At 36.1% G+C, this 26,824-nt stretch overlaps 1 protein-coding gene and 1 non-coding gene across 6 annotated transcripts in view; one reads left to right on the top strand and one right to left on the bottom strand.

The window, feature by feature from the left end:
• Fut8 (fucosyltransferase 8) overlaps window positions 1-26,545 on the top strand; it is a 166,961-nt gene extending 140,416 nt beyond the window's left edge. For all 5 annotated transcript variants that reach the window (XM_070031754.1, XM_070031759.1, XM_070031761.1 and 2 more), the window contains 4 exons: window positions 7,886-8,132; window positions 9,949-10,125; window positions 18,974-19,124; window positions 25,568-26,545. In XM_070031754.1, coding sequence (XP_069887855.1) covers window positions 7,886-8,132; window positions 9,949-10,125; window positions 18,974-19,124; window positions 25,568-25,885 — 893 coding nt within the window. In that variant the 3' untranslated portion in view covers window positions 25,886-26,545. The remainder of the gene's footprint in view (window positions 1-7,885; window positions 8,133-9,948; window positions 10,126-18,973; window positions 19,125-25,567) is intronic.
• Window positions 21,151-21,257, bottom strand: LOC138835624 (U6 spliceosomal RNA). The gene has a single exon (XR_011374671.1). It is a non-coding gene; the product is annotated as a U6 spliceosomal RNA (small nuclear RNA).
• Window positions 26,546-26,824: the final 279 nt, after the last annotated feature.

Genomic DNA, 26,824 nt, shown 5'->3' with positions numbered 1-26,824 from the left:
TAAAGAAGTTCTTTAGGAAGCTTGAGTCTAAAAAGAATACATCTGTTCCAGTTCAGAATCACCAAAAACTTGTTATAATGCCCTTCCCTGCTTAAGCAAAAAGTAAGTTCCAGGTAATGCGGTCTTAGCAAAGATTTTCTTAGGCCTACTCCAGACCTCTTTGTCTTCATCACTCTGAATTTTATGAGTTCTGACTTCAAGGAGCTTTCCTCTGAAGCCAGAGTGCTAACAGCTGCTGAATATCAACTGAAGATGACAGCAAGTACAGAAGAATCTCACAGACTGACACCAAAAATCTGTTCACCATTGAAATGTCTTTTTTGCCATCAGAACCTTTTCTCTCATGGTAGATGTTAAACTTCTCAAGTCTTTTCTACTGAGTCTAGTAAAGGTGAATAATTCAAATTGGCTAGTTCTAGGGCTAGTCTCCATATGTTCTGTTACTTGGATGACTGAATAACCCTTTGAAAGGGGTTCTTATAAATTGGCTGTCAAAGAAGGGATTTCTCTAGGCGTATCTGCTTGAATCTTTGCATATAAACCAATTCAAAGAGCTGAGCTTCTGGCAGAGGACTCTTAAGTGTACAAACAAGCCTATCTTACTTGTCCTTAGTGAAAAGAGTGGCTTTATAAACAAGATTATTAACAAGAGTTCAATCCATAATTCTACAAAAAAATAAAAGGGATTCTTGAAATGATCAGTGGTGGCCACATCAAGTCAAGCTGAACTGAGCAATCAACTGTATAAAGCTTAGGCTAGATGACACTGATTATATATGATTCACATATATAAAACATCACCTTTGGGGAGGTTGATTCTGAGTACTAGTGTCAGGACTCTCTTGATTGATCAAAGGAACCATACTTAAGTGCTTTTTTAAAAAAATGTAGACTTCAAAATAGTACTGATTTACATCACAACTAAATGCATAAGGATTTCTTTTCCTCTGCATCCTTGCCAACATTTATTATTCTTTATTAATAGATATGAATTCATTGTTTCAATTTATATTTTCCTTATGATCAGGGATGCTGATTATTTTTCTGCATATTTGTTAGACATTCATAATTCACCTTTTGTTCATATTATTTAAAGTAAGTTTTCTTGCTTTTGAGGTCCTTACATATTTAGGGATAGCTCTTTATCTAATATATGGTTCACAAACACTTTTCTAGTCTTTGGATTGTCTTTTCACTCTCAATTATTTCTTTGCTATGTAGTAACATTTTAGTTTGATGCAATTCCATTTGTCTATTTTGACTTGTTGCCTGTGATTTTGGAGTTCTGTCCAGGAAATCATTGCTCAAACCAAAGTCATAGAGCTTTACCTGTATTTTGTTCTAGTAGTTTTAGTTTCTGGCCTATGTTTAAGTCTTCTCATAATTTTGAGTTAGTTTTTGTATATAGTGTAAGAATTTTATTATTTTTTGCATTTTTTTCTCAAAACCATTTTCAAAGAGGGAAAAAAGGAGAGAGGAATAGATGGGGATTTGTTTACCAGTTTTTGGTCCTGTTGCATTGGTCAGTATGTCATTTTTGTTGTTGTTGTTGTTCTGTGCCAACACCATAAGAGTGTGTGTGCCTGTGTCTGTGTCTGTGAGTACTGGGGCTTGAATTCAGGGCCTTGATCCTGTCCCTGACATTTAGTGCTCAAGATAGCACTCTGCCACTTGAGCCACCGGTCCACTTTTAGTGGTGAATTGTAGATAAGAGTTTTACAGATTTTCCTCACTGGGCTGGCTTTCAACTGTGATCCTTAGATCTCAGCCTCCTGAGTAGCTAGGATTACAGATATGAACTAAACTGCTAGTACCCAGCTTCACCATACTATTTTGATAGATTTATGATCTGATTTATAATCAGTGAGTGTGGTGCTTCTGGCGTTTTTTGTTTTTGTTTTGTTCTTTCCCTACCTTTCTTTCTGAAGATTGGTTTGGCTATTTGGAGCCATTCAAGTTTTGGGGGAGGCTTTTTTCCCCTTGTTTCTGTGAAAAATAACAAAGTTTAGATAGGGAATGGATTCATCTTTAAATCACTTTGAGTACTGTGACTATTTTAATAATATTAATGTTTCCAGTGTTTCCAGTCTATGAATATGGACTGTCTTTCCATTTATCTGTGGCTGCTTCAGTTCTTTCATCAGTGTTTTATACTTTTCAGCATGTAGAGCCATATTGATAAAATTTGTTCTAAGATTTAAAGTTTTTATTTGGTGCTATTGTAAATGGAACTGATTGATTCTCAATTTCTTTTTTGGATAGCTTGTTGTTAGTGAATAAAATCATTACTAATGTTGAGGCAGGAATGTTAGTAGGGAAGCAGAAACCAGGAATTCATAATTAAGCATTGTATTAATGATTTGATTAGATGCACACAAATGTTTTTTGAAGCCTCATCCTTCACTGGATAATAACAAACAATAAAAAAGATGACTTATTTTCTTGCCTTTGTCCTTGCTTCAGATGATTATTGTGTATCTGTTCATTTTCAAGACAACTGGTTCACACCTGGGCCTTGATCTAGAAGGTAATGAATAACAAACAGTAACATGAAGTAGAAGTCTATGTTACAAGGACCCAGAATTTAATTTCTATGGGCCAAACTGATAACATAAGAGTATTATAGCAACAGGAATTATTAGTATGTACTAGGTACCTAGGAAAAAGGAGGACTTTGTCTAAAGGAATGGTAAAGCCCCTTCTCTGTTTTACTTGGTATAAATACCCCTAATGTTAAAACACTCAGTATACCTCTTTTCATGTGTCTGCACCTATTATCTGAGTGTGTACTGCCCTCTTGTTCAATTTGTTTTACCTGTAAACTTCACTGATTTTTACCCACATACATTCTGACTGTGTTTTTCAAAATTGCTAAAAGCATTTGATTTTAAAGTTCTTTTCACAAAAAGTAAATTGGTGAGGTGATAGATAATTTGCTTGATTGAACCTTTCTGCATCACACTGCACCTCATAAATATATGAAATTATCAATAACTAAAAGTAAAATTTTTAAATGTAGGTTTCCAAAAAGTAGGCTGCAGTGTAAATAATGAAATAAACACTCACATCTGATCCTGGCCTTTTTAAACCTCTTTTAGTCTATTTTCTCCGTAAAATGAAACATTTTAAATAAATTAGTGTTTCTCAAACTCTTAAACTGACTGCAGATGACTAGAGATGATCTTAGTTGACATTTTAGATAATTTTTGATAGTACCATGAAAATACATTAAACATTTAATCACCTAGTGAGAAACTTACTTTTTCAACTTTTCTAAATATATGTCAAGTAAAAGACCCAACTGTACATCAAACACCTTTCTTTTTTTACTTTTGGCAGCACTGGGGCTTGAACTTGGGGCTTCCACACTTGTTAGAGAGGAACTCTACCACTTGAGCAATTCCCCCAGCCCTTCTTTGCATTGTTTTTGTCAGGGATTATCCCTGGACTGCAATCTGCTTATTGTACACTTCTAGTTTTAACTGGGATGACAAGTGTACACTTGTCCAACTTCTGTTGAGATAAGATGGAATCTTGCAGACTTTTTTGACCTGACTGACCTGAACCTCTGATCCTCCCACTCTCAGCTTCTCCTGTAGCTGGGATGATGGGTGGGAACACTGTGCCTAACGCCTAAGGATTGGTTAAGAGGGATCTCCCATGTATGTATGGCCAGTCTGGCCTGGAACCAGGAGTCTCCCAATCTCAACCTCTCAAGTAGCTGGGATTACAAGCATGAGCCAGTTGCACCTGACTCCAAATACCTTTAATAGCTCTCTCACATGGATTGTCCAAGGGTAGGAAGTAGGTAGTACTATTGTGAATCCTTTATTCCTGAAGAATTTCTTCAGAAATGAAATGAATTCCATTCCTTAAAAGACAAAAGTACAGAAATACTACAGAAATACTTTTTTTGCTGTTTGTATCTATCTTCGACTCATGTGAGCTTGGGAAGAGGACCCAAACATGCAAAGCACAGCCTAGAATTTCTAGTTTTGTTGTTCTGTTTTGTTTTGTGGGGGTTACTGGTACTGGGGCTTGAACTTGCTTGACTAATGCTCTACTGCCTGGACCATGCTTTCAGACTAGCTTTTGCTGGTTACTTTGGAGATGTGGTTTCAAGTAACTTTTCTGCCTGGGCTGACTTTGAACCTCAGATCCTCTGCATCTTAGTCTCCTAAAGCTAGGATCGTAGGTTAACTTCTTACTTATGGACATCTCTCAAGGCATGTTTCTTTTCTACTATACAACATAATAGGCTTTGGTTGGTTAAGGCTGCTTAGGAGAGGGTGGGAACTATTAGCAAGCTCATGATGTCATAAACCTAAACCACAAAATCAATCTTCAATTCATTCTTACTGGCTACAGAGGTAGTATTTTCATTGCTACTCTATTCCTGTTTGTTTCTCAATTTGTTTCAAATTCACAGAAGATGTTAGGGGGAATAAAGCAAACAAATCCTCAATTTTTGTTTTGTTTTATTTTGTATTTGGGTTTTTTTTTTTTTGGCAGTCTTGGGCTTCTTTGTGCTCAAGGCTAGTTCTCTACCACTTGAGCCACAGCACCACTTCCAGCTTTTTCTAAGTAGTTTATTGGAGATAGGAGTCTCATCGGTGCCTGTGGCTCACACCTGTAATCCTAGCTACTCGGGAGACTGAGATCTGAGGATCGCAGTTCAAAGCCAGCCTGGGCAGGAAAAGTCCGTGAAACTCTTTATTTCCAATAAACCACTAGAAAACCGGAAGTGGCAGAGTGCTCGCCTTGAGATGAAGAGCTGAGGGACAGAGCCCAAGCACAGAGTTCAAGCCCCCATGACTGACAGGAAAAAAAAAAAAGTATCTCACAGACTTTCCTGTCCAGGCTGGCTTTGAACCATGATCCTCAGATCTCAGCCTCCTGAGTAGCTAGGATTACAGGCATGAACTACTGGCACCCAGCCAGTAGTTTGTCTTGGACTCAGAGCCATCCATAAGTAACAGTAACTACCTAGTATTTAACATGCATGCTCGCTTGCTTCCTCTCTCCCTCTTCTCCCTCTCTCTCTCTCTCTCTCTCTCTCTCTCTCTCTCTCTCTCTCTCTCTCTCTCTCTCTCTCTCTCTCTCTCTCTCTTTCTGTGGTTTAATTGTATGGGTATAATTTCACTGGATTTGTATTTATGGTTGACATAAAGCAAATCCTTTTAAGTTTTAGAAACTAAATCAGTTTTTAGTTTTTATAGGGTTGCACTTGACAAATCAATACTGTATTTGAGCTACACCCCAGCCATTTTTGCTATAGTTATTTTTTTGAATAGTCTTATTTTTGTCTGAACCACATGGGCCTTATTTCTCCTGTTTATGCTTCCTAGGATGACATGCATACCACCATATCCATCTCACTGGTCTATTGTTTGGTCTATTTTGAAACCATAATCCTCCCAATATCTACTTGACAAGTGTCTAGGATTAGATACTGCTTTACCACTTGAGCCATGCCCCCAATCCAGTAAATTAATATTGGGACACAAATGACTAAAATTTAAATATTGAATAAGACTGTGACCACTTACAAAGTAAAATTCTTTTGGATGCATATTACAATAGAATAGGTTATATAGTAAAAAGAGTAAAAGAGAGGACCTTCTAAACATAGCATGTGCTGGGCTATTTTCCTTCATTTTAACACATATACTATTTTAACACTAAGAATGTAGATCAGTGATAGAGCTTGCATAATATACAAAAGGCCCTGAGTTTGATACACAGCATTGTTTAAAAAAATAGAAAAGAAGGGATGGGAGGAAGAGAGAGCGAGAGTAGAAATGAAAGAAAAAGAATATATTACTATTGGGGATACAACTTTTATTTTCTACCAGTATGTTCATTTGTAAATATAAATACCTTTGCCTGTATTAATGTATTTTTGATAGTATATTTGTTGGCGATAGTTAATTATTTTATTATATTTTTCATTATAGACAGTCTAGCATGGGTAAAGTTTGGAGGAAATCTTTAATAATAGGATTTTTTTTTACTTGTTTGTTTTTGTGTTTTAAACAAGGTCTTGGTAGGTATAGTTTAGCTTGGCCTCAAACTCAGACTCAGCCTGTCTCAAGTATAAATAGTTTTTACTTGGATAGCAAGAAGCATGTCATCACTGTGTATTCTGAGTAACACCATGTTAGATATATAGTAGTATTCACCGAATATTTGGGCATGTTAAGGGAAGATTGATTGAACAAAGAGCAAAAATAGAAGCTAAATTCTCTGTCTTGAAGGTATTGGTATAGTTTTGCTTTCTTTATAAAAGCTGTCGATAAGGCTAGCCACAAGGAAGTTGAGGCTTTGAGGCAGTCATGGTAAGACCTTCATGTAAGTGCAATCTGGAGCTACTTAAACTTCTTTCAGTTAGGAAGAAGTCACAAAGAAAAGGCAACCCTATTAATACTGCTTTCACTTTTGGAAAGCAGAATTTACTGTAATGGATGAGGCTAGGGACCTTTCTTTATTCCATTTTTTAAACTTTTCTTTATAAGAAGTGTCTTTTTCTTGTTTCATGTATGCTTTCTCTCAGTCATATCCTACTTCTGTGATTATCCCCACATAGGGAAAATACCCTAGTTTTCCTTGCCTTAGGGAAGATTATTATGATTTTGCAGTTTACTCTTTCCCCTCATGCTCTTAATTATAGTTTCTGGTCTGATAAAGGCATCCAGTGCTTTCTCAACTAGCACCCTACATAGATGAGCTATAATACTAATGGTAAAAGTTTGATAGTATCATTTATTCATGCAATGAATGTCATATTTCAAAGATTTTGACCTAAGAATCTTGAAATTAGTTTTATATAAAATATGAAGAGAATATTACTCTAAGGTTTTTAATTCTTTATTATACTAAGCTTACTTGTTTTTGTTTTTGTGTTTTTGAGGTAAAGTCTCACTATTCAGCCCAGACTCATGTGAAATTCACTTCAAATACTTATTCTCAGATCTCAGCCTCCTGAGTAGCTAGGATTATAGACTTGAGCCACCATTGTGTTTCTAATTTGTTATGAACAACGATGTCTTAACTGGAGTCATTTTCTATATTTAGGCTAATGTTTTCTGTTATTAATTTTTAACTTGGTACAATTTATGTTAGTGAAAACTCTCTGCCTTTATCTTTCTATTTTTAAGCTATTGTGTAATCGTTAATACGTAAAGTCAACTCAAGGTGGCTATTGTATTATGGCTTTTTCTTTACATTATAAATTGATAGAACAGCTGTAATTATGTATAGAGGATGAATTCTGCAAGCAATTGTTATTTAAAAAATTATCATCTAATCTCTGAACTTTAATATCAAGCAGTACAGTTTTTATTATTACCATAATTCAAAATAAAATAGATCTATTTTCCCAAGAAAAAATACTTCAGAAAAGCTTACTTTTTCTCCTTAAAAGATTTAGGTTCTTGGTTTATAATTGTAATATTTAGATAGTCCCATCATTGTGCTGTCACGAAAGTAATGCAAAATCCATTTGGCATAATGGCAAGAAGAAAGTTTTGTGGATACTTTCTTGTCTAATTCCAAAACAAAATAACGAACAACTTTGTGTCTAGCTGTTTGCGTCTACTGGCAATCTGGCTTTTCTCTGATTAAATACTTTGAGGGGTGTCAAGTGATAATACAATAGCATGACATTAATTTTCTTATATGCCATGAACTTGAGAGGTAGATCAGCTGTATATGAAATTCAGCTCTGATACTTTTGTTCTGGTAACTTACCTTCCCCTGTAAAGCGAAAACTATCCCTCTTCTTCAGTGTTTGTAAGAGGAAGAATGCTCCTAGAGTGAGTTGTTGTAGTATGGAAGCTATATAAGAAATATAGTGTAGTGATGATATGTTTTGATATTCTGTCAGGTGAAGTAAAGGACAAAAATGTTCAAGTGGTCGAACTCCCCATTGTAGACAGTCTTCATCCTCGTCCTCCCTATTTACCCTTGGCTGTGCCAGAAGACCTCGCAGACCGACTCGTAAGAGTCCATGGTGATCCTGCAGTGTGGTGGGTGTCTCAGTTTGTCAAATACTTGATTCGCCCACAACCTTGGCTGGAAAAGGAAATAGAAGAGGCCACCAAGAAGCTTGGCTTCAAACATCCAGTTATTGGGTAAGAATCTGATTTATTTTTCACAAACAATGATACAAAGTAGCAGGTGTGTATGTTTGCCTTGTATTCTGAACTTTACAATAGAGTATAATTTTCACAATCTCACCGAAGAACAGAGGTTCCAGAATTGACCTTAGAACACAAGACTATTCTTCCTTTGATCATTTAGAACAGCACAGAAATTGCTCAGTAGTGCTCATTTTTCTTCAACTTTTCCTCCATATTACAGATCTTTAGTTTTTGTTTTCACATTTCTGGCTCCACATCTTCCTTTGTGTCTTAGTCTTTAAATGTAGAGAAATTACTGTTCCCTATTCTAAATGTTGGAGCTAAAGAAAGTACATGGTGAAATCAGAATATTAAATAGTGTTTCTCAGGAAACTTTTCATTGAAATTCAGTGTAATCACTCTTTCTGCCCCACTTCATCTTTGAGCACACTGAACAATTGCAATTTCCATAGAGAAGCAATGGTTAAGAAGAGTGTGGGAAGGAGAAGATAACAGAATAGGTGTTCTGTGATCGTGTTCACATCTGGACTGTAGTGTGGAATGCAAAGGAAAGAATAGTCAGAATGTTGGCTATAACCCCAGTGAAATCAGAACCCCACTTGAAATGTACAATGTAAACAAAGTGGTCTTCAACTTGGCCAGGACCCACAAGAATACAAAGTTATTATTCTACTTTTTCTACACAAGTAGTGGTTTTGTAATTGGAGGTGGAAGGCAGTCTATTTGTGAAAACGAACTTGGACTTTGATTATTTCTAAAGAAATTTTTATTCCATTTATATTCCATTGATTAAAGTCTCTTTGGAAGCACCAAGAGGGAAAGAAAAGGCAGTAGAACTAAATTCCATATGCAGTGCAGGACAACACAAATCTGTGTCCCTAATTTTATAATCTTAGGGTTTTTCCTTAATAGAGTAGGTAAGATCTACATCATCTATAGAGTGGAACGGAGAAAGGAAATTCATTATAAACACATCAAAAGTACTTGAACTTTACTCCATGAACATAAAATAATAAAATTCTTTTTTTTTTAATTTTTTTATTGTAAAGATACTATACAGAGGGTTACAGTTACATGAGTGAGGTAATGAGTACACTTCCTCTTGAACATTGTTACCCCCTCCATTGTTTTCCCCCTACCATCCCCTCCCTCCCTCCCTTCCCCAAGGTTCTTTTTTTTTTTTTTTTTTGATTGTGATTAAGTGATTACATAATTTCCGGAAATTCACAGTATTGTGGAATAATGATGCTCGTTTAAAGTCACAAGTTCATTCTAGCTTTAATAAAATTCTTTTAAAGATTTGCCTGCCTTAACTTTGCTAACGGAAAAACCCATGCAGGCTATATTTTCCTGGGATAACCTTAAATTCTACAAGGTGGCAGTTATAATAACTCTACAGGGTAAGATAATGAAAAACCCTTAGGCATCAAAATATATACACAGTATCTTTAATGTTTTATAATACAACTGTGAATCTTGGTATCATTTTTGTCTCATAAACCTTATAAACTATTTCTATTTCTTTGTGGATAACTAGTGGGCATTTTGCTACCTAGTCCCCTTTTATTCCTGATATGCCATTACTTTCTCTATAAGAAAACATTCTTCAAAAGCTTTATTTTCTAATTCATCTTGTGCTAACAAATATTTTGTGAGGATCCTTTTAATATATTTTTCTAATGATAAAAATGAATAAAAATTTATTTAAGATGCCCATAATGTCCCCTTGTCTGGGGATATGATTTAAATACACCCGAAATACAAATGAATATGTACATGATCAGAAAAATCTCAATTTCTTCTCCAGAGTCCATGTCAGACGCACAGACAAAGTGGGAACAGAAGCAGCCTTCCATCCCATTGAGGAGTACATGGTACATGTTGAAGAACATTTTCAGCTTCTTGCACGCAGAATGCAGGTGGATAAGAAAAGAGTGTATTTGGCCACTGATGACCCTTCTTTATTAAAGGAAGCAAAAACAAAGTAAGTTAGACAAGTTGATAGTTCAAAAGTAGGATTGTCTCTTTTAGTTGAAAATTACCCTTTATTCACATAACTTGTGATTCTTGTCAAAATGTTATTGCTAATTATTGAGGTTTTAAAGATCAAATGACCACATCTTGGTGACTATCAATCTAACCAAATTATATACCTTATAGTAACATCCCACTTTTCATACTGAAATATAGGTAGATGTCCCACTTGAGCCATGTCCCCAGCTTTCCTCCTCCCTCCCCTCTTAGTTTTTTTTTTTTTTTTTGCTGAAAGCCAGTTCCATACCAAAAATTTGTCCTAACTACAGCCTCTTGAATTATATCTCTTCTTTTGAGAAGTGTCTGTTAAGTTTCTTTGCTATATTTGATTCCAGTTTGAGTCCAGTTACTTGTTTTCTTGCTTTTGAATATTTGAGTTCCTTTACATATTTTGGAGACTAGTTTCTTATCTGATGTATGGTTTGCAAACTTGTTTTTAATCTTTAGTGTGCCTCATCACCCTCTTTTTTTCTTTTCTTGTACTAGATCTTAGAGGAATAGTTCTCAACTTTTCACTGTTGAGTTTGATATTATCTATGAGCTCATCAAGTATTGCCTTTATTGTGTTGATATACTTCTCCAAAATACAACTTACTTTTGAGTATTTATCATAGACAGATACCAAATTTTATCTAATGCTTTCTCCTGTCAGTTGAGATAATAATGTGTTTTTTTTGTTCTTCATTCTCATAATACATACCACATTTGTTGAATTAGATATGTTGAGCTATTTTGAATTGCTAAATTAAATCCTGTTTGATCATTGTGGAGAATCTGTTTAATGTTGAATTTGGTTTGCTGGTATTTTATGGAGGATTTTTACATCTGTTCATCAGCAGTGTAGTTTTGAATTTTTCTTTTCTTGTAATGTTCTTGTCTGACTTTGGTTAGTTATTAAGATAAGACTAGCCTAGTGTTTGGAAGTATCCTTGGCATGGTTGCACATACCTGTGATCCCAGCAGTAAGCAAGTCACAACAGAAGGATCATGAGTTAGAGGCCAGCCAGAATGATGTACCAACATTCAGTCTTAAAAAAAGAAAGTTCGCTGGCCACCAGTGACTCAGGCCTATAATCCTAGTTACTTAGAAGGCTGAGATCTGAGGATCATGGTTTGAAGCCAGCACTGCACAGGAAAGTCCATGAGACTTATCTCCAGTTAACCACTAGAAAAACTGGCTTAAAAAGGTAGAGTGCTAGCCTTGAGTGAAAAAGCTCAGGGACAGTGCCTAGGCCTTGAGTTCAAGCTCCACAATTGTGAGGGGAAGGGGAAGTTTGGAGTATTCCTTCCTCTTCAGTTTTTGGGAAGGGTTTAAAAGCAGTATTAATGTTTTTACACATTTGGTAAAATTCAGTACAGGCATCAGATCCCGGGCTTATCTTTGATGAGAGACTTTTTTTTAAATTACAAATTCACTACTCATTACTGTTCTGTTTGTTCTGATTTTTGGTTTGTTCCTGATTCAGTCTTGGTAGAGTTTCTAAGAATTCATGCATTCCTTCTAGGGTATCCAATTTGTTGATGTATACTTGCTTATACTAGTCCCTTGTGATCCTTTGTAATTCTTTTATATCAGTTATAATCTTTCTTTTCATTGCTGATTTAATTTGTATCTTCCTTTTTTCTTCTTTAATCTAGCTAAAGGCTTACTGATTTTCTCTTTCAAAAAGTCATCTTCTGTGATTTTTTTAATTGTTTTTGTGATCTCTGTTTTGTTTATTTCTCCTGATTTTTTTTATTTCTTTCTTTATTTGAGCTTAATTAGTTTTTTTCTTTTTCTGGTTCCTTGAGATGAAACATATTGTTTATTTTTATGTTGTGTTCATTACTATCCATATCCCTTTCAAGACCACTTTTGCTGTGTAAGTTTTAGTATGTTGTGTTCCTTTCTTACTTGTTTCAAGATGTATTTTGGTTTGTTCTTTGACCCATTGGATGTTCAAGACCATGTTGTTAAATTTGCATTTATTTCCCCTTACAGGCAGAAAAAAAAATACTTAATATCAAACTTTTTAAATTTATTGATTTGTTTTGTGGCCTAACATATGATCTGGAAAATGTCCTGTGTGCATTTGAGAAAAATGTGTATTCTGTTGCTTTTGGATCAGTAACTGTTAGGTTAGTCTTAACCATACATAAAATTGTTTCCTTACTGAAACAATTGAAGTTTATTGATTTTTTTTTTCAGCTATCTCTTCCTTTGGATCTATTTTCTTTGTGTTATTTAGGTGTCTGATGTTGGTGCTCATTTATAACTACTTGAGAACTGACCTCTTTGACATTATATTTTGGCCTTCTTCTTTTATGGTTTTTTATTTAAAGTATTTTTTCTGATGTAGGTGTAGATACTGCTTTTCTTTCAGATTCTATTTGCATAGAATATTGTTTCCCATCTGCTTTCAGTATTTTTTAGAGAGGTACAATATGAAAGTATTTTTAGTGACTGTATTCACTGTGTAGATCTACCATTGCTCACCATTGAACACCAAGTGTTCTCCTAATATTGGACAGTAAGACTGTTTCGTGTGTCTTGTTGTTGTTGTTTTTCTGTTGTGGGGATTGAACTCGGACTGGGCACAGCCCCTGAGCTCTTTTTGCTCAAGGCTAGAGCCCTACCACTTGAATTCAGCCCTACCTTTAATTCAGTTTTGGGGGGGGTGGGTTAGGGATTTGTTTTTTCTAGTCCTGTGGTTTGAACTCAAGGCCTGAGCTCTGTCCCTAAGCCTCTTTGTGCTCAAGGCTAGTGCTCTACCACTTGAGCCACAGTGCCACTTCTGGCATTTTCTGAGTCTCACAGAATTTCCTGTCCAGGCTGAATTTGAACTGCAATCCTCAGATCTCAGCCTCCTGAGTAGATAAGATTACAGGCGTGAACCACCAGCGCCCAGTTCAGATTTTCAGTTGTTATTTTAGGGTGATGTACAGAGGGGTTGCAATTTCATGTCAGGTAATAAGTACATTACTTTTTGGACAATGTCTTCCTTTCCTTCATTCTCTCCCAGTTTTTATGTGTACTCATAAATAATGATACAGAGCTTATATAAAATATCTGCATTATTTTCTAGGCTGAACTATTTACATTAAAGGATAATGACATTTTGTAGCACTGATCCAGTAGCACAGCATGACATTTGTATACAAGCAGCTCTTGTAGTAAAGTTGGCAGTATCCACTTGGGCTATGGGAACAGTAAAACTTGAATTTCCTATTTGTAGCACCAGCTTCAACTCCTGTCCTGGTGACAGTCTAGATAGCAATTTTCTCTATAGTCTTTTATAAATTACAGTGGGTGACATTTCATGCAGATTTTTTTTCCTTTTTGGAAATATTTTCATTTTAATTTTCTATCATTTCTAAGATATTCTCAGAAATTTAAGTGCTGTTTCTCCCTATTATTTTCTGGAGATTTTTCCCATTATTATTATTTTTTTTTTTTGGTCGGCCGTGGGGCTTGAACTCTGGGCCTGGGCGCTGTCCTTCAGCTCTTCAGCTCAAGACAAGTGCTCTACCACTTGAGCTACAGTGCCACTTCCGGCTTTCTGGTTGTTTATTGGAGATAGGAGTCTCACGGTCTCTCCTGCCCGGGCTGGCTTTGAACTGCGATCCTCAGATCTCAGCCTCCTGAGTAGCTAGGATTACAGGCGTGAGCCACCAGCGCCCGGCTTTTTCCCATTATTTTTAAAGTGTTTTATTACTATAACTTAACTCTGATTTATACCTCTCACAATTAGTTTGATACCGAAACATATAATTTAAAATTCTGTTGCTATTTTAGGAAACCATGGTAATCACTATAGGAGTCTCACAGACTTTCATGCTGCTTGGGCTAGATTTGAACCGCAGTCCTCCGATCTCAGCCTTCTGAGTAGCTAGGATTACAGGCGTGAGCCACTAGTGCCTAACATCAAAGATTGTTTTCTAAGATAGTGAAAATTAAGGTGAAATAAAATGATAAACAAGCCTTTGAAATCTTCCAGTTTGGTTTGGTGCTACTGAATTGCTGAGCAGAACTTTCAACTGACTCTGAGCTGAGATTTCAGCCGACTCTTGGGGTTAGGCAGACAAAGCAGTAAATAAATCTTAATCTATAGATTTCAGTGTATGCCGTGAAAACCAAGAAGTATAGTACACATGTACACACACATATACACACATACACTTTCAGGCACAACATTATAAAATGACTTAAAAAAAAAAAAGCTAAGAGAAAAAATGAAAATGGCCACAGCAAAAAAGAAAATATTACCTTCAAATGGGAGCCAAGCAGACTTACAGCTAACTTCATAGAAACTGCGAAAGCCATAAAATGATAAGTAGCTTTCAAACACGAGATAAAAAAAAAGCCCATGTCATATTTAGGCAAAGAAATTCTATCAGTAGAATTATGAGAAAGTGTTCTTCAGGAAAAAGAAAAAGAAAAAAAAGAAAAAAAATAGTTTCACTAGGAATAGATGGATGCAAATAGAAATAAAGGACAAAGGAAGGATAAATGATATATTGAAGTAAATGCTAGTGATATATATGAGCCAATGTAATAATTATAGTAATTAAATAATTATAGGCCAGAGATAGCGATTTTTTTTGTTTTCTAGTCCATATTTGTTGTTGTTGTTTTTGTAATTTTTATTTTCTTGTAAAGATTCTGTACAGAGAGGTTAAGGTTACATCAGTAAGGTAATGGTTATATTTCTTGTCTAGCATTGTTACCCCCTCCTTTGTTTTTCTCCTATTATCCCTTCCCTCCCCCACTTCCTCCACTCCTCCCCTTCCTAAAGTTGTAAAGTTCATTTCCAACATGGTATCTTGTGAGTATCATTGTTACAATGGGTTATCCTGTGTCCTTGTTTCAGCATTTTGTTATTCCCCTTCCTCTCTCCAAAGAGATTTTGATTTCATAGAGGATTATAACACGTGACATTTAAGTGGAATGGAGAGAAGAAATGATATTTCCATATCTAGGAACCTGTTAATAATAGATATTGGTAAGATGAGGAGATATTTTGCTATGGGATAGCCACAATAATAGTTAGAAAACACTATAAAAATACCATTCTGATTGGGAAGGAGGATAAACAAAATGATGAAATTTGTTTTTGAGATAGACTTTACATAGAATTTTTTCTACATAGTTGAAAATAAGGTTGGATGAATGGTAGAGAAAGATTTGTTAAGTAGCACAGGCTGAACACCTAACAGTAATGAAAAAAGTAAATGTATTTCATTAAGAGGAAGAACTTTTGTTCATTAAGGAAAAGCATCATGAGATAAAAGGCCATACTCATAGTACTATAAGCTGTTTGCAAACCTTATCATTGATAAAAACTCCCCTTTGGAATATTTCACAATATTTTGAAAATAAAGATCAATGAAAAAAATTCTCCCAGGGCTGGGAAAGTGGCTCAGTGGTAGAGCGCTTGCCTTGCATGCCTGAGGCCCTAAGCAAAAAAAAAAGAAAAAAGCCAGAAGTGGTGCTGTGGCTCAAGTGGTAGAGCGCTAGCCTTGAGCTGAAGAGCCGAGGGACAGCGCCCAGGCCCAGAGTTCAGGCCCCACAACCGGACCCCAAAAAAAAAAAAAAAAATTCTCCCAGGTTGGGTTAGGTATGGTAGCCTATAATCATAGCTCAGGAAGATCATGATTCAAGGCTGGCAAAAAGCTAGCAAAACCTCATCTTGGCCAGTAGGGCATGGTGACAGACTTGTAATCCAAGCTATGTGGCAGTCATAGGGAGGAATCTAATGCCAGTTCCCAGTGAAACCCTACCTGAAAAAAATAAGCAAAAAAGAGGCAGAGCTGTGACTCAAGTGGTAGAGCACTCTCCTTGAGCTGAAGAGCTGAGGGACAGTGCCCAGGTCCAGAGTTCAGGCCCCACAACTGACAGAAAGAAAGAAAGAAAGAAAGAAAGAAAGAAAGAAAGAAAGAAAGAAAGAAAGAAAGAAAGAAAGAAAGAAAGAAAGAAAGAAAGAAAGAAAGAAAGAAAGAAAGAAAGAAAGAAAGAAAGAAAGAAAGAAAGAAAGAAAGAGAAACTAATAAAAGAATTACATGTTTTTTTCTTTATAAAAAATGTGAAATGAATTCTTCCTTGTGTATATTAAAATGAAAAGAGACAAGAAAAAACATTTAAAAGTTTTTGTAAAGTGTTTGGTTCCCCTGTAAAATGAAGACTAAGTAATAAGTGGTATAGTTACTATTTCTGTTCCTGTAACATGGGAGGCAAATATAGAGCACTAGCAATGCAAAGGCAAATAAAAGATGATATGTGGCTTTCTTGCCCCACAGAATAGCCAGGTGGTAGAGAGCATGTACACATACAGACAGTAATTATAGCATAAATAAGTGTCCTTACTAGGCACCTATAATCGTAGGTACTCAGGAGACTGAGATCTGAGGATCACTGTTTAAATCCAACCCAGGCAGGAAAGTCCGTGAGACTCTTATTTCCAATTAACCACCAAAATGCCATAAATGGAACTATGGCTCAAAAAACTTGCTCAAGGATAGCGCCCAAGCTCTGCATTCAAATCCCAGGACATTTTAAAAAACATTTTTAAAAATCTTGATGTAGTTTATACTGCAGTCTAGTTCTTAGTCTAGTTCTAGATGATTAAAAACAGGTTTTTATAAAGAAGAAAAAGAAAAACATTTCATTACCATCGCTGCAACTTCAAGGTAGAAGAATTCCACTGCTGATGTATTTAGGGGCAAAACATAAGAAGTATTTTTGCAGTATTTGTGCAAAATCTTCCCCCATTACTCACTTCCCTCCTTCCCCCCCCTCGCGCCCCCCTCCCTCCCCCCCCCCCCCCCCCCCCCCCGCTTTCAGTATTCTTCAGGGAGTCATCTTTCAAATATACCGAAAGGTCTAAGAAACTATGGTATCTTTTTGTTTTGGTTCTAGAGAGGAGTGACCCTTTTTGCAAAAAAGAGCTAGAGGTGTAGCCTCAAGTTGTAGAGCGCCTGCTACTAATATTAACATCACTTCTCAATAATCGGATCTTTCCTTTGTTTCACTGAGTACTCAAACCATGCTGGTAAAATTAGTCTTTATCCAAGGATAAAATCTGAACTGCTTTTGTCAGTTCTCCTCTCTTTCACCCTCAAGCATTTTCAGATGTATCTGTTACTCTTTCTGCCCCATACCTTGGTATGTAGCTTCATAGGAATCATACTAAACATTATTTCAGGGTGTTTTTCTTTTAGAACAAATGTAGAATTTTCTTCATCTCCCTAATTCTAAGCCAAGAAGGACAAAATATCAAATAATAAGGTCAAATAGATTCTGAACACTGAAATAGTGTTCAGAAACTTTGCATTTACAGTCATTGTTACACAGGCAATGAAGAAAAGCTCTATGGTAGCTGCAAAATGACAAGAAATTTGAAGCAGCTGTTAGGGGATTAGGATAAAATCCCAGACAAATGTAACACTCACTTGTATTTATAGGCATACTATTGTTCAGACTTCTTGTTACTGACATGTGAAGAAAAATAAGATGTGACCCTAACTTTTGGGAAATACTGTTTAAAAGACTGACACGTAAAGTGACTCCTAATGTTTCAAGGATTCTAAATAAGAACTATTATTCTTTCAGGAAATACACATTTATCCTCTATTATACTCCTAATCCTCTAGGTGCTGACAATAATACAGTGAACAGAGCAGATGAAATGTCTCCCCTTATAGATCCAGTTAGGGCTAATTGAAGTGGGAAATGCATGTAGGCAATAAACAAACAATGACTGTGTTAACTGACAAACTATGGAGAAAAATTAAGCAGGAAAAAGAGATAGGAATTGCCAAACTCCTCACTGCTGAGGTGATACTGAATAGACATTTAAGAAGTAGAAAATAAAATTAGGTGGATATTTTGGTGAATGCTGTTTTAATAATCAATGCTAATATTTACAACATGTCAGGCACTCTTCTCAGCACTTAGATATTTATAGTATTAATTCTTACTAATTCTACAAAGTGATTGCAGTTATCCCTTTTCATATAACTGCCCAAGGCTCCCAGCATAACTTGTGCATTGAGACCATGGATTGCTTGATATGCAGAACAGTGAAACATCTAAGTCATTTGAACATGTGGCAGACTTTTAACATTTTGAAACATATCCCGCCTCAAGTAAACTATTACATATTATTATTGGGTGGATATCTACATGGAATTTGTCTTTCTAAATTCATTGGGTTACCTTTTCCATCATCATTGTTTAAGAGAGTTAGAGGAGACTGTTATGTCTGACACATTTTTAAAGCATTTGTTTATTTATATTATTAACTTGTAATATCAGTGAGTAAGAAATTTATAAAGTTTATCCAAATCTTATTTATCACAAATTATAAATGAAAAAAATAATGAAATTTTATCGTATGTATACTCAATAAAAAGATCAGTGATCAAATACTCATTACGAAGAGAATAAGGAACCTTCAGCTTTCAACTGTCATGCATTGATAAAAGGACATTTTGATGTGTGTATGTATTTTTTGTATAATATACCAGCAATACATTTTTTTAGACAGTGTCTCAAGCTAGCCTCAAATTGACCATTCTCTTGCTAAACTAAGATTATATATGTGCACCACCATACCTGGCCCCAATAATATTTAGTATTACCACATTCTAAAATGCTTTCCACTCCACTGATGAATTCAAAGATACCTCAGTGCTGTCTCTATTAAATAAATGCTCTCCTTGCTGTTACAAAGAAGAGAGCTCTTGATCAAAGGATGGTCTCTCTCCTAATAAGAAACTGTAATCTCAGTGATGATATACAAATTTATTTCTTCCTCCAGGTACCCCAATTATGAATTTATCAGTGATAATTCTATATCTTGGTCAGCTGGACTACACAATCGATACACAGAAAATTCACTTCGGGGTGTGATCTTGGATATACATTTTCTCTCTCAGGCAGACTTCTTAGTGTGCACTTTTTCATCCCAGGTAAGTAACAGTAGGACATGTTTAAATTACAGTTGTTTGGGGACACTTCAGGGTCAAAAACATTATTGTTGTATGTTTGTGTGTTTTTAATGTTAGTATGACTCAGGTACAGTTTTCTTTATTTTTAGTAATAACATCTTTTGTGAAAGAATTAAGATTCTATAGAGTCGGTATTTGAGTACATTGCATATTTAGTTGTTTACAAGCAATGGTTGAATTCATCTCCACTAAAGCCAGTTAGTAGAGTCACTTAAAGTACTCAGCTTGTTAACAGCTTGTAACCAGAATCTGTCCATTTCAACATATCATTGCACTGATACTGAGAGACTTCAGAGCCCAGCATTTTGCCTCATTTAATTGCTTTATAGAAGAGAAGAAAGAGTGAATGAAATTCCTTTTCAAGTTTATTACATTTCTACTAAGCAAGAAGTTGTATATTAAGTTTAAGCCATATAATATCACATTCATTCTTTGAGTTTAATTGTTGCATATAATTATAGGTTATAGGTTTGGTTGTATATTTTTATAAGGTTTCTAATCAGCATATACCCTGTGGAATATCAATATAACAATATTTATTGTGAATTTTATTCTTTCTCATTTATGCACATATTATTAGTTGATTTAACCAGCTGTTAAATGACTGTTTTTACTCAAGTTTATACAAGGCACTGAGAGAACTTGAAACGAGATAACAGTCCTCGCCCTCATTCAGACTCAAAATGCTCACATGAAACAACTGAAGAATAATTTCCCCAAAGTATAAATTAGTGTAAAATAAAAGTATGCTTAAGGGGCTGGGAAGGTGGCTCAGTGGTAGAGCGCTTGCCTTGCATGCATGAGGCCCTGGGTTCGATTCCTTAGCACCACATAAGCAAAAAGAAAAAAGCCGGAAGTGGCGCTGTGGCTCAAGTGGTAGAGCACTAGCCTTGAGCTGAAGAGCTGAGGGACAGTGCCCAGGCCCAGAGTTCAGGCCCCATGACCGGACCCAAAAAAAAAGTGTGCTTAAATACCGAGATAGTGCACAGAAAAGAAAACATGAAAGAGAATAGCCACATCATTTCCCTTGGAATAGATTTCATAGAAAATAAAGAAATGCAGAGGTGTTTGAATCAGGATCTTTTATATAGCCCAAGCTGGCTTCAAATTTATGATCTTCCTGCCTCCACTTTCTGAGTGCTGGGATCATAGGACTGAACCACTATGCCTGGTATAAGGTAGGAGTTTTAGAAAGACACTTAGCCAGGCAAAGGCTACAATCCCCTTTAATATGGAATAAGAATACTATGTACTATCCAAGTATTATTAGACTATTTGAATTATCTCCTACAGATATCATACTTCAGTCAATATCTTTGGATACACCTGCCTACAACCCCATATGTATTTATTTACTTGTTCAACTATAAATTAGTACTAACTTCCACACATGAGGGAAGTGCTAGAATTGCTAAAGTCATCAACTAGATAGGTGATAATGGAGGTGATCATACTTGGCAAACTAACACTCAATATATGAACATGTAGTATTTTTACTGTTAACCTTTTGTTTGTGAAATTTGGCATAAGACATTTCAAGGTATTCAAGTCTATTTTTGGACACAGTTTTGCTTTTGTTCTAGTGAGAATAAATTATTTTGTCTGAACTTTGACTAACAAGACTCTTTAGAAATAATAAAGTATGTAAGCATGAATCTCATTCGTTTGGGGGGGGGGGGTCCAGTCGTGGGGCCTGAATTCTGGGCCTGGGTGCTGTTCCTCAGCTCTTCAGCTCAAGGCTAGCACTCTACCACTTGAGCCATGGCACCACTTCCAGCTTTTTTTTTCTGCTTACGTGGTGTTGAGGAATCGAACCCAGGGCCTCATGCATGCAAGGCAAGCACTCTACCACTGAGCCACCTTCCCAACCCATGAATCTCATTTATTTGGATACAAAAAGTTCTCTCAGCATTAGTCTTTCTTCATATGAACTGTTTCTTGGAATCTGTGGTCTCAATGCTTTGAGGGCTTTTTTTGTTTGTTTTTTTAAAATATGGAACGCTTCACAAATTTGCGTGTCATCCTTGCGCAGGGGCCATGCTAATCTTCTCTGTATTGTTCCAATTTTAGTATATGTGCTGCCGAAGCGAGCACTTTTGAGGTTTTATTATGTGTAAAACAGAGCAGAGCAGTACAGTTTCTTTTCAACCCTGGATAAAATTCCATCATCAGGTGATTGGCTTTTGGGTAACAATTAGTTATGAAGTCCTAAGTTTGAAAGCACGTATTTAAAAGAAAAAAAAAAGGGAAACAGAAAAAAAAAACACACATATTAGTGTCCTTTTTATGCGTGTATACAGGTCCTTGCAGCTTGAACTCAGGATGTGGGCTCTGTCCTTGCTTTTATCCTCTAGTTTGGTGCTCTACCACTTAAGCCACAGTTTAGCTTCCAGCTTTTTGTTGGCTAGTTGGAGATAAGAGTCTCCTACTTAAGCTGGCTTTGAAACTTGATCTTCAGATCTCAGCCTCCTAAATAGCTAGGATTACTGGGGTAGGCCACCAGTGCCCAGCTTTTTCATAACAGTATTCTTTATATGGGGAAGCACACCCTTCCTATTGTGGTCTGGCTCACTGTAGCGTTCTTAACAATGGTTAGAGGACTGAACATAGCACTGTGGTATCATGCCACTTAGCAAGCTTGGGGCTCTAAATTCCAACCCCTAGTACTACCAAAGTAAACAAACAGTTCTGTAATTTGCAAAGCATCTGTGCCTCATGTCTCTGAACCTAGCTAAGGAGATTGAGATCCAGAGGGAGGATCCTGGTTTGAAGCCAGCCCAGGCAGAAAAGTCTGTGAGCTAATATCTCCAAAATAAATATCAAAAGGCCAGCATAGAGGTGTGGCTTTAGTAGTAGAGCAACAGCTGAACAAGTATGAGGTTCTGAGATCAAGACCCAGTACTGACAAAGAAAAAAACAAAAGAGGATCAGAAGACAGAAAACAAAAGCACTGAATACATTACTGTATCAGTACCATCTACGCATAAACATTATTTATTTTAGAGCTTATGACTGCAACAGTGTTTCTTAACCGAGGCTATGCCTATGTTTATGTTGTCACAACTTGAGTTGGTACTGCTGACTAAGGATGCTGGTAAAGTCCTATGATGCACAGTGTAGCTCCTCATTAACAAAGACTAGCTACCACCAGGCACCGGTGGCTCACACCTGTAATCCTAGCTATGTGGGAGGCTGAGATCTGAGGATCATGGTTCAAAGCCAGTCCAGGCAGGAAAGTAGTCCATGAAACTCTTTATTTCCAGAAAACTGGAAATGGTACTATGGCTCAAGTGGTAGGGCACTAGCCTTGAGCTGAAGAGCTGAGGGACAGCACCCAGGCCCAGAGTTCAAGCCCACAACCGATCCCCCTCTCCCCCCCAAAAAAAGACTAGCTACCTTGCCCCTAAATGCCAGTTGTATATAGGTTAGGAAACTCTGGACCCCTGGACTTGAGGAATAGACTTTAAGTAGTTCTAAAGTCTAGACCTCAGGGAAAGTACACACCTGGGAAAGTAACTCTAATTCATTCTAACAGGAAATGTCAGGTATGCATAGAGGATTTTACTGGGTATACCTACCAATTGGTCAGCTAGGTATATAGCTAGATCCTCAAAAACAATTGGGAAAAACCAAACAAATGTATGTCCCTTATCCCTTGCCAAGAGAAAGGAAAAGAAGCTTCTCAGAGACAGAATCATCAACAGTAAATGTCTTCAGAGGAGTATAAAGGTCAAAGAGGGTTTCCCTCACATAGCTGTGTGACCCCTGTTTTGTGTAGCTGTCTTTGGGTAGTAAATATGCTTGGTGATGTATTAAAAAAATTATATGTGGTCATGTTGTATGTTTATACAACATAGACTACTATTCTTATCTATGTAACCTACCAAGTACCTAAAGAATATTAGCATTAACTGTAAGCTTTACTTTAGTGCTACATGACTTGAATTGGTAAAATCCAGGAAAAAAAACCTAGGCTGATTGAATGCAAACTTCAACACTATAGTAATCTTTCTAGGCCTTTGCATTAAATTGACCAATTGATCAGTTCATCAGTTGAAGAAGACAACTATTACTCAATGTTACATGCAGCCTTTCAGGATTAAATATCATCCATGATCTTGCATATCCATTCTGGAGAAAATATTTATTATAGCATAGTACACTATTCATGCATCAGATAATTTTTGGACACCTATGTGCCCTCCGATGTTCTAATTATTTACCTAAATGCAGGGTTCTTTTGTGTGTTTGTGTGTGTGTGTGTGTGTGTGTGTGTGTGTGTGTGTGTGTGTGTGTGTGTGTGTGTGTGTGTGTGTGTGTGTGTGTGTGTGTGTGTGTGTGTGTGTGTGTGTGTGTGTGTGTGTGTGCTTGAGAGCATGATAGAATCTTCTGGTAATGCTTAGAGGATTACATCAGATAACCTAAAAACAATATTGGACAGCAAAAGTTCAGTGAATGTTAGCAGAAGTTCAGTGAATATTAGCCTCTGCCTTTTTATTCTAGTTTGCGTGGTTGGGCTTCATTGTTTACATTACAGTCGTGTGTTGTATAACCATGATGGTACACTCATGAATAAAGTATATGCTTATATGAACTAAGATGACTATGACATCTCTAAGCGAAAATCCTGTGGAATCATAATTGTCTATGTGGTCTGTCATTGGCTGAAATGTCATTATGTGGCACATGACAGTATTTTAGCCCCTTTATTTCCAGAGTTCCGACTTACTTTCACTTGTTCTGTGTAGACTTTTGACTGAATCTGAACTAAAAGTTCCAAGTATGTTTGAGCCTCATTTGATTATGATTTCAATATTCTACCAGTGGTTCCAATTGTATTGGCATTCCCAAGATAGACTTGTTAGTTGGTAAAGTAACCTGTCATGTGGAGCATTTCAAAAGATTGCCCCTCTGAACTTCCTGAAGTATGGAAAATTCATATTCTTCAGGAATATGAGGTGATGGTTAACCTAATCAGATTCCATTTGATTCTACCAGTTAAGAATGTGTATCTTGGATTGGGTGGAGGGGGAGGATGGGAAGGGATGGGAAGGAGAAACAAAGGAGGAGGCTACAATGCTTGATAAGAAATGTACTCATTATCTTGCCCATGTAATTGTAACCCCTCTGTACAGTATTTTCACAATAAAAAAATAGAATAAAATAAAAATTAAAAAATAAAAATTATTATTAAATATGTAAAAAAAAAAGAATGTGTATCTTGGATTATGGGTATAAATAATACTAAACTTAGTTGGCATGGATCAGACACTGGGTTCAATCCCCAGCACTGAAACAAAAAACAAAAACAAAAAGCATCTTCATTCTCTTTTTGATCTGTATGAATACGACATTGTAAAAGTTTACTAATACCGAAGTGCTGCCTTATAAGTAAATGATTATTAGTAATAATATCATTTAAAATAAATGCAAAAAGTATTCATGTGAAAACAATGAAATTTCATTAACTGAGATGACCACAACTAGCTAGAGATTAAGAAAATTTGAAATAAATTAGTGATGTATTTTTACCTGAGTTGAATGTAAAAAGGAAGAATTTTCTAGGAAAAAGATTGCTCTCTCTTCTGTCATTATCTATTCTTTATAAAAGTTTCTGGGACCCATTTACTTTATACCAAATCTGTTCCTTAATTCTTAAAAGGTTATCCCTCTGTAGAGCCATAGTTTATCACCAAGCTTATCAAGCTCAAGGAATGAAACTCAAATTGTGGGAATTTACCTGCCATTCAGTGGACAGAGAAGATGCTCTTTGGATAGAAGAACCTATGAAGTAGCCTTAAAACTACACTAATCATAGAGATGTACCTTCCCAAAACACTTTTGTCAGTATACTACTATGTACACAGTACACCTAAAACTCTTTAGAACAGAAATAGCAGTTATGTCTTAACTCACTTGCCCATGACAGTTGATTATCAGTAATTACACAAATATCTAGTGGAAGGGTTCTGAGATCAAGTTCTAAGTTAGCAGAAAAGAATGTGCAATTGACTAATAGTAAATGAAGCAAATAGAGCAACAATAGCATTTGTGTTAAATTTTTACAATCCTAATCCTAACTAAAATTCTTCAGGGTACTAACACTGATTTTTGTGCCCAACCTAGACATCTGTATAGCTCTCAGTAAATGTTTGTTAATCTTAACTGAATTAATATTTTAAATTGCTTTGGTCTTTTGTGTATTTTTTTTTAAAAAAAGAGACAAACAGATGAAGAATGACTGTAATATTATTTGACAGAACATAAACTGAAAACTTGTGACCTCACTGCTTCTTAGCCCTCTCTGTCTAGGGGCCCATCCTTGGCCACCAGCTTTCAGATTGCTTAGGAGGTAAAGCTATCATACACTGTACTAACAAATTTTTTCCCCATTCTTTCCCAAGGTCTGTCGAGTTGCTTATGAAATCATGCAGACTTTGCATCCTGATGCCTCTGCAAACTTCCATTCCTTAGATGACATCTACTATTTTGGGGGACAAAATGCCCACAATCAAATTGCCATTTACCCTCACCAACCTCGAACTGAAGAGGAAATTCCCATGGAACCTGGAGATATCATTGGTGTGGCTGGAAATCATTGGGATGGCTATTCTAAAGGTGTCAACAGAAAACTGGGAAGAACAGGACTGTATCCCTCCTACAAAGTCCGTGAGAAGATAGAAACAGTCAAATATCCTACATATCCTGAGGCTGAAAAATAAAGTTCAGGCGTGTGATATGGACAGCAAAACTCAGTTGGCATCATTTCTGCCAACCCTCAGATGAAGAAGGCTATATGGGTAAATGACAGATACCCTTGGCAACAAGAGCAACTGGGAACTCTCAGCTGATTCTTTGGTGGAATTCCTCTTTACCATGCCCTCATGCACATGCACAGTACAGTAATGTACTTGCATATAACATGGAAACAGATTATTTTCTACTTTGCCCCTTCTTTAAATATTATGTGCCCATGAAACAAACACTGCCACATTATATAATTTAAGTGACACAGACATTATGCATAAGACTTCAAACATGGTGCCTATATCTGAGAGACCTGTGTGATTCACTAAGAAGACAAGAATGGCTCCCTCCCATGGGAAAGTTCATTCTTAGCCAGTGGTGGCAGTGTGACTACCGAAATAACTCCAGACAACAGATTCAGAATGAGAATGGATTGTTTTTCCTTTATAAGGTTGTCTAGATTTTTTTAAAGTAATTGCATCAATTCAGTTCTCAGTCTCATCATTAATAAGTGAAGGATATATCAGAAAATTAAATATTCACTTTCCATTAGGAACTTTTGTAAAACGATGCCATGAACAAATTCTTTAGTATTCAATGTTTCTGGACATTCTCTTTGATAACAAAATAAATTTTAAAAAGGAATTTTGTAAAGTTTCTAGATTTTTCTATCACTGAATGATGTGGTAATCAGCTTTATACTAGAAGAGCTATGACAAAATAATTTTCTAGCTTTTCAATTTTACTTTTTTCTCTTTCTGATAGAATAATTAATTAGGTTTTAACTGGTCCATTTTAATACTGAAAACTTAATTTAGTTGGTGCACATTACAGAGTTTCTAAGAACGTTGTTTAGGGAAGCTTTCATTCTCTTATTTTAGACATTGTTGGTTTGTTTTAATTGAATGAAATAA

The sequence above is a fragment of the Dipodomys merriami genome, unplaced genomic scaffold, assembly GCF_024711535.1.
Source record: "Dipodomys merriami isolate MVZ:Mamm:240054 unplaced genomic scaffold, mDipMer1.0.p SCAF_1, whole genome shotgun sequence".
In the NCBI taxonomy this organism is placed as follows: Eukaryota; Metazoa; Chordata; class Mammalia; order Rodentia; family Heteromyidae; genus Dipodomys; species Dipodomys merriami.
Note: the sequence above shows the minus strand (reverse complement) of the source record. Positions and strands in the feature narration are given on the sequence as shown.